Source organism: Hemicordylus capensis, chromosome 2 (assembly GCF_027244095.1).
Source record: "Hemicordylus capensis ecotype Gifberg chromosome 2, rHemCap1.1.pri, whole genome shotgun sequence".
In the NCBI taxonomy this organism is placed as follows: Eukaryota; Metazoa; Chordata; class Lepidosauria; order Squamata; family Cordylidae; genus Hemicordylus; species Hemicordylus capensis.
In genome coordinates, this window is record NC_069658.1 from 23,593,841 (window position 1) to 23,607,593 (window position 13,753).

General features: G+C 42.1%; 1 protein-coding gene and 1 long non-coding RNA gene across 2 annotated transcripts in view; one reads left to right on the top strand and one right to left on the bottom strand.

Moving 5' to 3' along the window:
* Positions 1-13,753, top strand: part of SUB1 (SUB1 regulator of transcription) — an 18,202-nt gene continuing 4,449 nt past the window's right edge. The window contains exons 1-4 of the mRNA XM_053287938.1: positions 1-158; positions 2,030-2,102; positions 5,105-5,224; positions 9,174-9,282. Of these exons, the coding sequence (XP_053143913.1) occupies positions 2,031-2,102; positions 5,105-5,224; positions 9,174-9,282 (301 nt within the window). The 5' untranslated portion in view covers positions 1-158; position 2,030. The remainder of the gene's footprint in view (positions 159-2,029; positions 2,103-5,104; positions 5,225-9,173; positions 9,283-13,753) is intronic.
* LOC128341608 (uncharacterized) overlaps positions 11,549-13,753 on the bottom strand; it is an 18,416-nt gene continuing 16,211 nt past the window's right edge. Inside the window, exons 4-5 of the long non-coding RNA XR_008314487.1 lie at positions 13,651-13,717; positions 11,549-12,703 (exon numbers count right to left, since the gene is read on the bottom strand). This is a non-coding gene — a long non-coding RNA (uncharacterized LOC128341608). The remainder of the gene's footprint in view (positions 12,704-13,650; positions 13,718-13,753) is intronic.

The following is a 13,753-nucleotide window of genomic DNA, read 5'->3' on the forward strand; positions in this document are numbered from 1 at the left end:
CGCGGCCCTCCGTGCCTGTCTGCAGTGTCACATGCTCCAGAGGATGGGGCGGTTTCTGCTGCTGCAGACGTCAGATCCGCTCCTCTAGTGGCGTGGGGAGTAAGAGAGTGAGAGGCGCAGAAAGGAAAAGAGGCGGAGAAGCGCGCGCAGAGTGGAACGTGAGTCTGGCTCGTCTCCTTTGCCTCCCCCCCCCGCGCCAGGAGCTCCCTCTGTAAGGGAGGGGGGATGGAATGTTGGTGTCTCCCCCTCGCGCACGACGAGGCGGTTTGGGCCGCCATGTTGTGCTCCTTGGGGCCCGATTCTCACGGGAATTGGAGGGGGGGTGTCTTGCGGGGGGTCCTCCCTCCACTCGCCCTAGGGGGAGTGGGTAGAAAACAGCGCTTTCCCAGGGGTGTGGGGCGGGCCCCTTCTTCACTCCGGAGGAAAAGCGAGGTTGGGGCGGCAGGAGGCGCCGCATCCCAAAGGCTGCCATGTTGGGGAAAGGGAGGGGGCGGCTGAGGAAGCCTCCGAGGGAGGGAGAAAATGGCGGCTGGGAACCGCCCCCGCCTCTCGTTGCCGCCCCCTCAGCCCCCTACTGAGGGGGTCTCCCCCTCTCTGGTCTTCTAGGCAGCCTGCCGCCGAGGCTTCCGGTAGCCTGCTAGGACACACACGTGCCCTGCAGTTTCCGTGGTGTGGAAATGTGGCGTGGCGCGAGAAGAACCCACGAGCCCGTTCTGGAGCAAAGCCACATGGCAGGCGCTGCCTGCCTGCCCGCCCGCCCTTCCGCCGCCTGTGCAGTCCTCTCCCCCTCCCCACGGTGGAATGTTCGAAGCCATGCCTTGGCCAGACTGCGTCCATGTTCTTGGAAGGGTAGCATGATGGGAATGATGGCTGGGGATTGACACATGCAATGCAAGGAGAAAGCAGAAGTGGCCCACAAGGGAGGTCCCTCGTGTTACTTACTGGGCCACTCTCGGCACTGTCAGATTGTGAATGTTTGCCCACAGTTCTACTCGCAAGGGAAATAACTTTTTAAATAATGCATGGTATACACTGCTACATTTCTTTGTACATCTTGGGATTTGCACATAATATCTATCCCAGCTATGTTTGAGGGTGTACAGTATCTCCGTAACTAGGTGGCTCAACTTCACTGTGTTCCTGAGACCATTGGCTTGTAGTCCCTTGACCACTTTCTAAATAATAGATCAGCCCCTGAGAATTCATAGATTGGATGTTATGTTGCTGTTCTAAAGCAAATACATGTTTACTTATTGCTGTGTTTTACTTGCTACATTGTTTCTGATGGTTAAAGCAACGGAATCCGGAGGCAATGCCTACCTAGGAAACTGAATCTGGAGGCAATGCCTTATTTGGTCTTCTCTCATCCTTGTTTTAAGAGCCAAGACCTGTTCAAAGGGCATTGGTCTATGCATATAACAAGATCTGTTGTGTATGCAGTGAACATCTGTGTGGGATAAGGCTTGCATTATTTTACTTAGCTGATCTCAGATAAAATGACATCTTTGTGTGTCATTCATGGTTTCATAAGTCAAGAGGAAATCGGTTAATGCTATTAATATTTAATGCTATTTAAGAAAAGCAAGACATCAGACCTCCTAAAGACCAAGTATACTTTGTTTCTGCCTTGCTTTGTTATTTATTCTGTACCCAGGTCCAGGCTCCCTCAGAGGTCTAGAAAACCACATGCCACTTCCAGCTTTTGAGGCTCCTAGCCTTAATATAAATAAAAAATGATGACACCTGAAAACAAAATAAGGCATCAAAAATTTCACCAGTTTGAGGCCCAAGCCAAATGATCCTTCTGGGCCTCCTTTGATTAGCTCTGCTCATATCACCTCTCCACTCTCCCTGTATGAGGCCTGATACCAAGATGAAAAGCCTGGCTTGAAGGCCCCATTAATTTTAATAGAAGAATTTTAGGGCAGTTGTGTTCAGACTGGCAACCTTAGAGGGGATTAGGTAGTGGTGAAATGAAATTGTCATTGTGGGAAGCAATTACTATTGTGATGCATTTCTTTCTTCCTAGAATGCCTAAATCAAAAGAACTTGTATCTTCAAGCTCATCTGCCAGTGATTCAGACAGTGAAGTCGATAAAAAGGTGACCCATTTAAAACATTGTTGTTCTGCTTTTCCACAAATGCTGAAGGAGACTCTCAATATTATTAAAATATGCTGCAAACATATAAGCAAAATAATAAATAAGAGTAAAACACTGGCACAAGCCATACAGAGACTAATTTTAAAGTTTCTGCCTCCACTGATCCAAAGGCCTTTACAAGCGGGTGAGCCTTGTGTAGGTACCTAAAAATCAAGCAAGAAGAACATCTACTTTGGGCAGAGGTGGTTCTATAAAACAATTTCTGTTAATTTAATAATAAAAATACAGGCCCCTTGTGTCTAGTCAAAAAGACAAATGCTTGCTGGGTATTTATGATTTCAGTGTCAAGATGTGGAATGTTCTTGGAAGCAAAGTAAATCTCTTGACCAGACTTAGTTTATTTCTGTCTAGTTGAAATCCTTGGAGTTGTGCAGATCTGTGGTTAAAAATTCTGATATAAGATTGTACAAAACAACTTGTCAAATGGATACTTGATAACATCCATTTTAAAGTAATGACACTTCAAAAATGCTTTGATTTGTTTGTAGTAAAAGCTAATACCCCAGAGCAAAAATCTCTGTTATAGTAAAATGCTTTTTCAACTAGCATAGCCACCCAGGTGAGGGAAGAACTTAGATCATGGACAGGAGGATAGATTCCTGCTTGTAGATGACATTTCAAGGTCAATTGAGGTATTGCAGGATGACAACCACTGAAACAAAATAAGTTCAACTGTGTGTGTTTCATGCAGTTTACATTTTACCATCATTTGCAAGCTTATGGGCTTTATTATTCTAAAGATTCAATGGTAAACATTTCAACATTAGTTATGAATCTTTGTTTCTTCCTTGTATATGCATACAAGTAGGAAAAATACCTTGCTGATGATGCAGATGTTGACATCTTAAAAAATGTGCACTAGCAATGTCAGTTTTTGATTGTTTAATATACACTGAACTTTGAATTAGTCTTTACACCTCACTGCTAAGCACACTTATCTGGAAACAATTCATATTGATTTTACTGCCCCTTATTTCCAATGAATAGTTCATAGGATTGCAGCCAGAGACTACTGAGGAAGTACAGAGGTGAAAATTCTCCTTAGTTTAGGTTTTGAGAGTCAAAGGGCCGGTCAAGGCATTCTTGGCAGACATGTCCCAATCCCAATTCTGCCAATATAATGGGGAATGTCAAGGTTCTTATAGTGGAGGATTGGACCCTAATCAGCTGATGATTCTCACATACAAATGCTCCCCTCCAAGATACTCTTGAATACCCAGCCAGGCTAACTTCCAGTTTTGTAGTCTAGGTGGGGATAGAAACTATATAAATTGACAGGGGATGGTTGGTATTTAAATTATAGTCTATAAGGCATGAAACTTTGTCCCCTGCCTGCTGATTCTCCTTTGAAAATGATTCTGACACTAGTGTTGTGAGAAAATCATGGAGCCCTGTAACATCTAGCTTGGTGTTGAAATGTCCTCTCCAGCCAAATTCATCTTGCCCATGGAGTGGTTATTTCCTCATTTTGTTGGCCATGCTTGTAGATTTTTACACAGGTTTTCTTGTTGAGCCAGCAGCATGCTTTGGGTCTGCTAGTCTCCCTCAGCCCCCAAGATAAGTCTGAAATTATATTAGAGTCCAGTTACTTATCTTTTTATTTAAAAAAAAAACAAAAACCCACAGAATTAAGTAGTATGTTGAGTATCAAGCACCTCTGGCTAATATTATTCAGTGACTAGCCCAGTTTTTATGAACTTTATTCATTCATTCATTCATTCATTCATTCGATCCCTTTCAAAAATGACTCAGGGTGGTTTACACAGAGAAATAATAAATAAAAAAGATGGATGGATCCCTGTCCCCAAAGGGCTCACAATCTAAAAAGAAACATAAGATAGAAACCAGCAACAGTCACTGGAGGTACTGCACTGGGGGTGGATAGGGCCAGTTACTCTCCCCCTGCTAAATAAAAAGAATCACTACATTAAAAGGTGCTTCTTTGCCAAGTTAGCAGGGGCTGATGAAGCATTATTATTGGCAACTCAGACCAGGACTCTGCTAACTGTTGTAAATGGGGAGTAAAATAACATAGTGATGAACTTCTGAGTCTTGGTGAGTAGGAAAGGGGGCAGGGCTAGGGTTGAGGCCCCTTAAAGTTACTTGTATATGTGCAACAGTATTGTGTAGTTCTTGAATTCATTTAATCTTGGGGAAATGGATGTTTTGCCTTGTATGTCAGGATTCAAATTACTATTTAAAACAGAAACTAGAATTTTTTTATTCTGGACATTCTCAGTTTTCTAACAAATTATAGAACTTGCATTTTGCAGAACAAAGATTCTCTGGTTTAGACATCCTTCCTGTTGGGTTTCCTATTTCCAAGTAGTTATCTAATTCACTGGCTGGAATGATGCATTTGGTGAACATATAGGCTTGGCTCAGGTACTCTAACAAAGAGAGGCTAGTTGACTCCATTCATGACTCTTCTGACAGCATTTAATAATGTTGCAAATGTGCTCTCTGCTGCATTCTGTAGATACAACGGGGTGCAACTATAACTGAAATGTGTTAATGGAAATAAAGCTGCTTTTGCCTTTAAACTCTTAAATATTTCCTTCTCAAATATTTGAGAAACTACTGAACTATTTCATTCTGTTGGTAAAAGTATAATTGTTTTTGGTAAATGTTCCTTCCATATGTTTATCAAGTTGCTTTTGTGTCCAGTATCTGGGGTCATCTTCTACTCTGATCTTGAAAGAGAAGGGAGTATCACTGGTTCTCTTTTGAAACGCAGATTTACTGCCTTCAGACACAGAAGGAAGACTGCACAAAAGCCCTTGGTAATTGCATTTAGTAGATGTGTGAACTATACGTTCAGCAGGAGCAGAGGAGGGCTAATGTTGAATATATCTGAACACTTGTGCATTGAGAGAGAGACTAATTGGCATGAAGCTGTAACTGTTACTCTTCCAATATGTTATTCTTTATTTTTAAATAAGGCAAAAAGGAAAAAACAGGCAGCACCAGAGAAGCCTGTAAAGAAACAGAAGACAGGTGAAAGCTCCAAAGGTGCAGCCTCCTCCAAGCAAAGTAGTAACAGAGATGAGAATATGTTTCAGGTAAAAATGGTGACTCTTATGCTGAAGACTTGGTGATATCCACTATTTGGGGTTTTTTTTTGCAAAGTGAAAGACCTATTACGGGGGGGTGGGGGGATGCTTCCATGACTTGGAGAAATTAGAATGTTGTAGTGAGTGAAATAATCCAACTTGCAAATATTTAGAGTACAGATCCTCTCAGTTAGTAATTTGTCCTAAACAGAAGTGTGGCTGTTGAAAGGAGAATAGCAGCAGCTATATAAACCCAGAAGCCTTGTTCTTGTTTACCCAGTTGTATCACACAGCATAATACAGTAATTACACCCAAGTGCACATATTTCAGTTTCAAGCAGGAGGTTGGTTTGGAGCTGAGTAGATGAGGAGCACTTCTGTCTGATGCCAAAATGGCCAGCCCCAATCCACTACCACCACCCTCCAAAGGCAGGGGCTTGTTTTGGCACTGAGTGGAAGGTGCCTTCAGAGCACCTCAGCCATCCATAAGAACAGCCCTGCTGGATCATGTCCAAGGCCCATCTAGTCCAGCATCCTTTTTCACACAGGCCCACCAGTACCAGAGTGACTAACCCCAGATGTCTTCTCCAGTTTAGAGCTGGAGGATCTTTCTTGTAGATGTACTTTGCCCATTGAAGCTCAACACAGTTTGGGGCCAGACCCAGCTCCAAGCTGGAGGTGATGAGATTAGGTCTCCTTTTGTCATTCTTGCCAGTTTGTGATGGAACATGCATCTTCGTGATGGTGGAGAGCAAAAGTGTGGAACCCTGCTGTTGAGAGTCGCTGAACCAGAAGATGGGAGTAATCTGTTTGGGTTTGTCTAGCACAGGTCATGCCAAATCATTCTAGTTTATTTCAATGGCATAAGTGAAAGCATATTATGTAATCTTGCTTTACTGAGGAATTTGGTCTGTGCCCATGAGATATTCATACAAAATAAAATGATAGTGAACTATGGACAGGAAGGCAGTATTGTGGAATGTTGTTCAAGTGATAGAAAAATATTACTTGAGTAGTGCTGCCAAATTGGGCAAAGATTATTGAACCTTGATTATGTCTGAACAATCTTGAGTAACTTCTGTGTATGTAATGTTTGGTATTTGTTTATCCAACCTCAGTGAAGGATTGAGAGTATTCTTAGACATAAGTGCATGAGAAAGCAAAGTGTCAAAGATTAGCATTTAGATTTTGTAATCAGCATTTTCCCCCCAACATTTCTATTACTTTTGGACAGTTGACAAATAGTGTAATTAAGAGCATGAGCTAGGAATTGGTTCTTGGTTCAAATCTCAGGTTAGCCATGAACTCGTTGGGTGACCTTAGCAAGTTATTACTGATCTCAGCTGCCTAACCTACCTTACTGAGTTGCTGTAAGGATTTCTGAGATATACATGAAACTCTTTAAATGCTTAAGGAAAGTGTTACATAAATCTGGGTAGATGGAAATTTCTTTCTTTCTTTTTAAATTTAAATTCAGATTTTAAATGTAAATAAAATACATTTAAAAATTTTCATGGTTAAGATTAAAATCTAATCACAAACACAGTACATCTACAGTTAGTCTCCTAAACATGAATTAATGGCTCTCACATATATTGAGCCACCTTATCAATCAAACATGGGCATTTATTTCATTTTCAGCTCATGAAAATGGCTTTAGTCTGCCTAACACAGGTCTAACTACCAGCTTTTGCTTCTAGACATTTCTGGACTTTTAGTTTCTGTTCCTAACTAGATGTGCACATATACAAAGACACAAGCTGGTTAGTAAGATTGTTTTGTGATGGGACTGAGCCGAGGTGGATCCATTACTTTAAAAAATTACGTGCATTAACTTGCATTAGGAAACATTACATAAATTAGGAAATAACTGAGTACTGTCTTAAAAAATTCCACAAAGTATACCCTCCTTGGAAAGTATCAGTAGGAATCTTGATTTGTGAGGTTTTTCTTGAGGTGATTTTGCTCTCATTTAAATTGTCTTGATTTAAATCAATCCGGCTTGACATAAATGCATATGTAGTCAAAATGCAACTACTAAAATAGTATTTTGCCTTGTGGCTTTCTCCTGTGGTGACTAATGGCACTGCAGGGAAGCAACCTGCTTAGAGAGCAGTAGGCTGTTGGTTCGAATCCTGCTGGTGTGTTCACCAGAATATGGGAAACTCCTCTATCCTGCAGCAGCGATATAGGAAGGTGCTGAAAGGCATCTCATATTGCACAGGAGAAGGCAATGGTAAACCACTCCTGTATTCTACCAAGAAAATCACATGGCTCTGTGGTTGCCAGGAGTCAACACTGTCTCAAGGGCGCACAATCTTTCCTTTCCTTTCTCTTGTGGTACCATGTGTGCACTCTGAGAGTGGAAAGTGATTGGTGATTGCTGATGAGGTTGGCAAAAAAGGAGTGGAAATAATGGGCTGAGTGTAAAAGGTTTTGCATATGGGCAGGAACAGTGCTTCATACCACTCCAGTGATGGTCTAGGGACATCTTGGTTCTGGAATTGAGATGTTGCAAACAGGAAAAGGAATATTAATGTGAGGAGGGACTTTGGGATAGAAGGGATGCTATTTCCACAGCTTGTCGCCAGTACAGAGCATGAAGCACATGTGAGAATTAACATTTCAAAAAAATATTTCAGAAATTATAGCACATTCCTTGGGTTAAAAGAACATCTTAAGATTATACTATCAATAGCCAACATTTGTATAAGCTATTGTACAATCTTCATTGGTATAGATGCCAAAAATCTCTTGATCATGTGATACATAACAGAGATTAAATATATTTCCACTAATATTTGACCCTAGAAGTATTTGTGGGCTTTTATGACTCTTGGGACAAGTTAAACCCCAGTTTTAGTACATAGAAAAGCACTGGTACTGAGGCTTAGAGTCTCTATCAGATCAGTATGCTGTGGTTTCCCCACAGTAATCCTATGCCCTATTTTTCATGGCTTGAGTTTAGTTTGGGCAAAAAGTACAGTAAAGAATGATCAGCGATTAGCTTTTCTAACACTAACCTTCTGTTAAGGTTGCAGTTTCCTGCATTAATGGTTTCAGGATGTTAGTTCACTTGCTGGTGCTTCCTGAACACTAATCTCTGAACTACTAGCATCTAAGTTTGGTGCCTCTAAACATAGGCCTGATCAGCAACACACAGGTGACAAGATCAGTTTCTGATCCTGGCCCTTTAGTCAGAAGCCAAGCACATTATTACTTAAAATGGTTTATGCAAGTTGTCAAGGCACTTTACCTACAATATCACTCTTCTAAATACTGTACAGGCTCTCTTTTTTATTGTGTTTAATATTAAACATATGATAAAATAACTGAAGGTCTTTAATAGCCTTTAATGTCTGACAGTGCTGCTAGGTGCTGATAATCTCAGAATATAATAATTGCTTGCTACATATGTGGACAACTTCTAGTGCATAGGTTAATTTTAGTCTTTAAATTATCTGTGAGCTAGGCCATGATCCAGCAGCTAACTATTAATTTATCGGAGCTTTGAAAATGAAAATTTCCTTGTATATCATGTTTATTTCTCAACTGGAATACGTTCGTATCTCTAAAGGTGAAGAATGGGTAGTGGTGGGCCCTGTTTTTATTAGTTCAAGATTAAAAGTATTGAAGTATATTCCCTTTGAGCACATTTTCTTATCCATTTTCTCTGTAGCAAGGTATACACTTCTAGTAGATGGAATATTTGTTTGGTTTGGAGATGCCTCATTCCGAGGAAATAACTTTTGCAGAAAAAACTGAATTCTGAACTCTCCTGATCTTCTGGGCTGTCTTTGCTTGTTTGTGAGAAATGTTACTGAGGAGAAGCATTTGATCCTATAATCTTATTCTAAAATAAACTGCAGTCCCGTGTTCTATGTGAGACCTTACTTGACTGAAGAACTGCTACATGACTTGAGTGAAATAATGATCAAGTTCTCTCATTTATTGGCAGATTGGTAAAATGAGATATGTCAGTGTTCGTGATTTTAAAGGTAAAGTCCTAATTGATATTAGAGAATACTGGATGGATCAAGAAGGTGAAATGAAACCTGGTAGAAAAGGTAATTCTTACACTGTTTTACACAAACATAGCTACCATGCAAAGTTGTAGATAATATTTTATTCAGTAACCTGGATATATGTACCTTGGGTCTAAAGGCTGTAGTACTAGGTTACTTGATACAATAGAAAACAAAGATCCTGTAACTTTAGATACATAGGGATTTTGCAGCTGTCTCTTTTATAGTGCTGTCTGTTCCATTGTCAAACAGAGGGCTGCACAACTTTGATCCTCAAGCTGTTGATGGATTACAAGTCTCCTTATCCTTGACCATTGGTCATGGAGTCATGGGAGTTGTAGTCTAACAGCAGAGGGAGGTTTTCTCAAACCCCACTTTCTGCAGCCACTTGTGTCACACAAAACTATGTCCTTGAGGGTCCCCCATCCTGCATGGATATAGTTTTGAGGGGGGAATAGCTGAAAACTGTGCACATCCTGTGCATGATGAGAAAACTGCATGATGAAAAATCCTGGTCCATCAGCACAACTTTATTCTGGATATTGACCATTATTCCAAGTGAGGTCTTGGCAGTATAGAAGTATTACTGTTCATGATCTGGACATTGTGTTTCATTAATTCAGCCCAGGATTGCATTAGCTTTTTAAGCAGCTGCATCACACTTGCAGCTCATGTTCAACGTGTGATTCACCAAGCCACCTAGATCCCTTTCACATGTACTGTTGCTAACTCATGTCTCTCTCATCCTATATTTATACATTTTCATTTTCTTACCAAGATATAGGGCTTTACACTTAACGAGGCATAGACATAGAACTTTTCAGTAACAAAACTTAATCTTGTCTTGGCCCAGTGATTAGGACTGTTTTAAAAATCTTGATCCTAACAAGGTATTGGCTACCCTCCCTGCAACTTCTTGTCATCTGAAAATAGCAAGCATCCCCTCGTCATTTTTTTAAAAAAGTGTTGAAAAGCACAGAGCTCAGGTCAGAGCCTAATGGCCTCCACTTGATACATCCTTTGAGATTGAGGATTGTCTGTTCTTACTACACTTTCTGGAACATGAAGAAAATTTAGGGATTTGGATTATAGAATGCAAATTGGCAGAGACAGAGTTTGTGCGGAGCTGCAACACTCTCTTTTTTTATTGTGCCACCTATTCTGGCTCTGCACCATTCTTTGTTTGCTTTGCTGTTTTGATAATGACAATCAATACTGTCCCTAGCCCTCTTCAGAGGTTATGAGCACTATGAGTACTCTTGCTTTAAAAAGAGCAGGGAGGAAGTTCAGACCTGCCACTATTGCCTTCTCCTGCCAGGCACACATGCTTATGGCACTGTGTGTCTGAAGGGGTGGGTGGCGCAGTAAGCATGATGGCTGGCACTTCCACAAGCTGCAACCAGGATTGATCCAGGATTGAACATACTTAACGGCACCTTCTCCTTCAGACAAATAGTGCCAGAAGCATATTTGTGTGTGTGGGGGGGGGTGAGTGACAGCAGTAGGGTGGGAACTTCCTCTTTGTTTTTGCTGCTGTAAACGCAAGTGCCCATGGTGCTTATAAGATCTTAAGAGGGCTCCTATGTGCTGGACCAGCATGTCAGACCCCCTCCAAGTTTAAGTCCTTTAAGGTTTAGGTATGTAATTGTTCTTAATAGTCTGTCAAGTTACATCCAATCATTTTAAATGGAGTTTGGAAATCTCAAGTTTAGTAAAACAGTATTTTAGTTAATTTTTGAAACTTTGCTACTGTGGACTTCAGGCAATGCTATCTCAAAGTGAGCCATGCCTTTTGTAGGCTAACATGGCTACTGACTTTCAGGCAATTAATTTCTTCTCTAGTATCAAGTAAATGCCCTTTGGTAGTATTCCAGAAGGGATTATGTCCTTTGGACTACATGTACTTTGTGCTTTAAAAAGGGAGAAATGTGTGTCAAAGTAACATGAATTCTGTTTCAAGGAAAGCTGTAATCGGTAGCCTGAATAACTTTAGCATATGTGTATTTGTTTATCGTGCATAATTCCACTCATTGAGAGCATCTCTGAGCACTAGAAACCTGATTCAAGCATGCCTTCCTCTTTTCTTCCTCCACCCCTACCCGGCCTCCTAGTCTGCTTGATAAGATCTCAGAAAACTGGATCGTGATCAGTTTCATTCATAATGAAATGGGTTCTGTGCCTGCTCAGGGACTTCGCGGGCAGACTAGCTAGCTCCTCGAGACGCCCGCTCCGCCCAGCACGTGTTCTGTGCTTTCGTTGAAAACAGCGGTTGGGGGCGTCACTTCTTCAGTTTCTGTTTGACCGCCAAAGCATCTATACCTTGGTATTAGCTCCTCGGTTCAACGGAAATACAAAAAGTTTAATAGAGAATTTAGGATTGATTTATTGAAATATTGACCTCAGGACTTCTTTTGACTACTCTTGGCTCGACAATTTAACTAATAAGAATAAAAACTGACTTGGAGAGACATTGTGCAACTTTGCAAAGACGCGGAGGCTATTAGCTCCATCCGAGCCTTAATATGGAAACTAAAACAACTTTCAAAAGATGTGTTTAATGCCACACTACGCTGCCGTCTACAGACCATCACGACCCGTGCTTGTTGTATCTCGGTGAGCAACACAATATGGCAACTTGTAAAATCTGTTGCTCGTTTTCAAAACAAACCTTAAAAAACAGAGCGCTACACCTGCGAGCAGCACTTTATGACAAGGTGCTCCTGCCGCCAACTCTGAGACCAAGTCACTCTTCGGCATTAGGAATTAACTTGGTACCGAGCTCGATATCAAGCGCCCACGGAGTTGCCAAGGAGCAGTCTAACACCGTGGCGCCAGAGCCTGTCTTTAAGAAACCGAAAGAGGTATCGACAAAAGCTCACAGGCACAAGAAGAAGAAGCAGAGGCGTGATTCGGAGCAGGAGAGTGCTTCGCCGCCCACAAAGAGGCAACGCTTAGTGGAACACCATTGCTGACATTAATACAGAAGTGCAGCTCGGCATGGGAGTCGGAGAACTCGTTATTGACATAGAGTCTTGTACAGAGGACTTTGATGCTGAAAACCTCAACTTTGGTGTCCATCCAGATGGGCTCAGCATCGAAAGCGTCAATGTTGACACCCTTCGATTCATTACCGATAGTGTGGACGGCGAAGCCTCTTTCGACATTGAGAAGGCATCTCCTTTTCTCACCGGCGTTAACCCCAGTCTAGTCTCCTTCTACCCTCCAAAGGAGCAGCACAGTGCCTGGAGACATCCATAAGAGACACTTGTCGGCTGATTATGACCAGGATGAGGGATTCTCCCTGGGTCAGGATAAAGCTACTTCTCTGTTGGAGCTGTTAGACTCTACATCCAGCACACCATTGGGGTCGACGTTCCAGGGTTTTCTTAGCACTGGACTTGACGTTGATCAGGATGTGGACGATGAACCAGGTCCACCTCCGAAGACACCATCGGTATCTCCTCTGCAAGGAACGAGAATACACATGGTTGAACAAGCTCCAGTACAAGACTTATCAAGTGTATTAAGGCCTAGAGTAACTCGGGTGCCAGTAATTGCTTCTAGCACATCTTCGGCATTTGTGCCTCTGACATGGAAGTCCCCAAGCCAATATGCTCTTTCACAGGGACTCCATTTACTAGCAACTCAACCATTTCCCAGAGAGTTGACACACTTTTGCAGGTTTAGATACGCACTGCTGGATGATTATGCTTATTTTCTCCGATGCAAGGCTCAGCAGGAACCTATCCACCAGCCTATTCTGGCTCAACAATAACCTGTTCACCAACCTATCTTAACCCAACAAGAACCTATTGTAGTTACTACTGCAACACAACCTGCTGTGAATTTTCCTGTTCTAGTAACTACTGCAACACAAGCTGCTGCTGGTTTTCCTGTACAGACGGCCTCCTTGGCGTGCCAGACTCAACTGCTAGAGCCACTGCAACCATGTGTACCTTCCTATGAATCACAGGTACCAGTGGTACCAGCGAAGATGTCTGGTAAGCGGAAGAGAAAAGCAACCCCTCCTCCAACTCCCGCAATCACCATTATCTGCAGAGTCCATGGGGTATTCATCAGAGTCTGCTGAGTCGGATTCTGACAGAGCTAGCCACCAGTGAGACCCACCCTCAGATGTGCCTCCGAGACTGTCGACATCCCCGTCAGAAGAGCTAAAGGCCTATCATGCTCTTATCAGGGAGGTAGCTGAGGCTGTGGTTATGGATTTAAGGATGCCAAAGACGGAAGTGAACGATGGCAGCTGTTAAATCTTCTCACCCTATAGCCCTACCTATGATACCGGTTATAACTAAAGCAGCTAAGACAGCCTGAGATGTCCTCCTGACATCTACACCGATGTCGAAACATCTAGAAAATTTATATAGGGTGCAGGAGGAAGATAATACTTACTACTGCAGCACCCGGTGCTGAACTCTATGGTGATCGGCTGCAAAAGGGGATCGTTGGCACACAACACCTTTGGACAAGGAGGGAAGAAAGATAGATCTGTTGG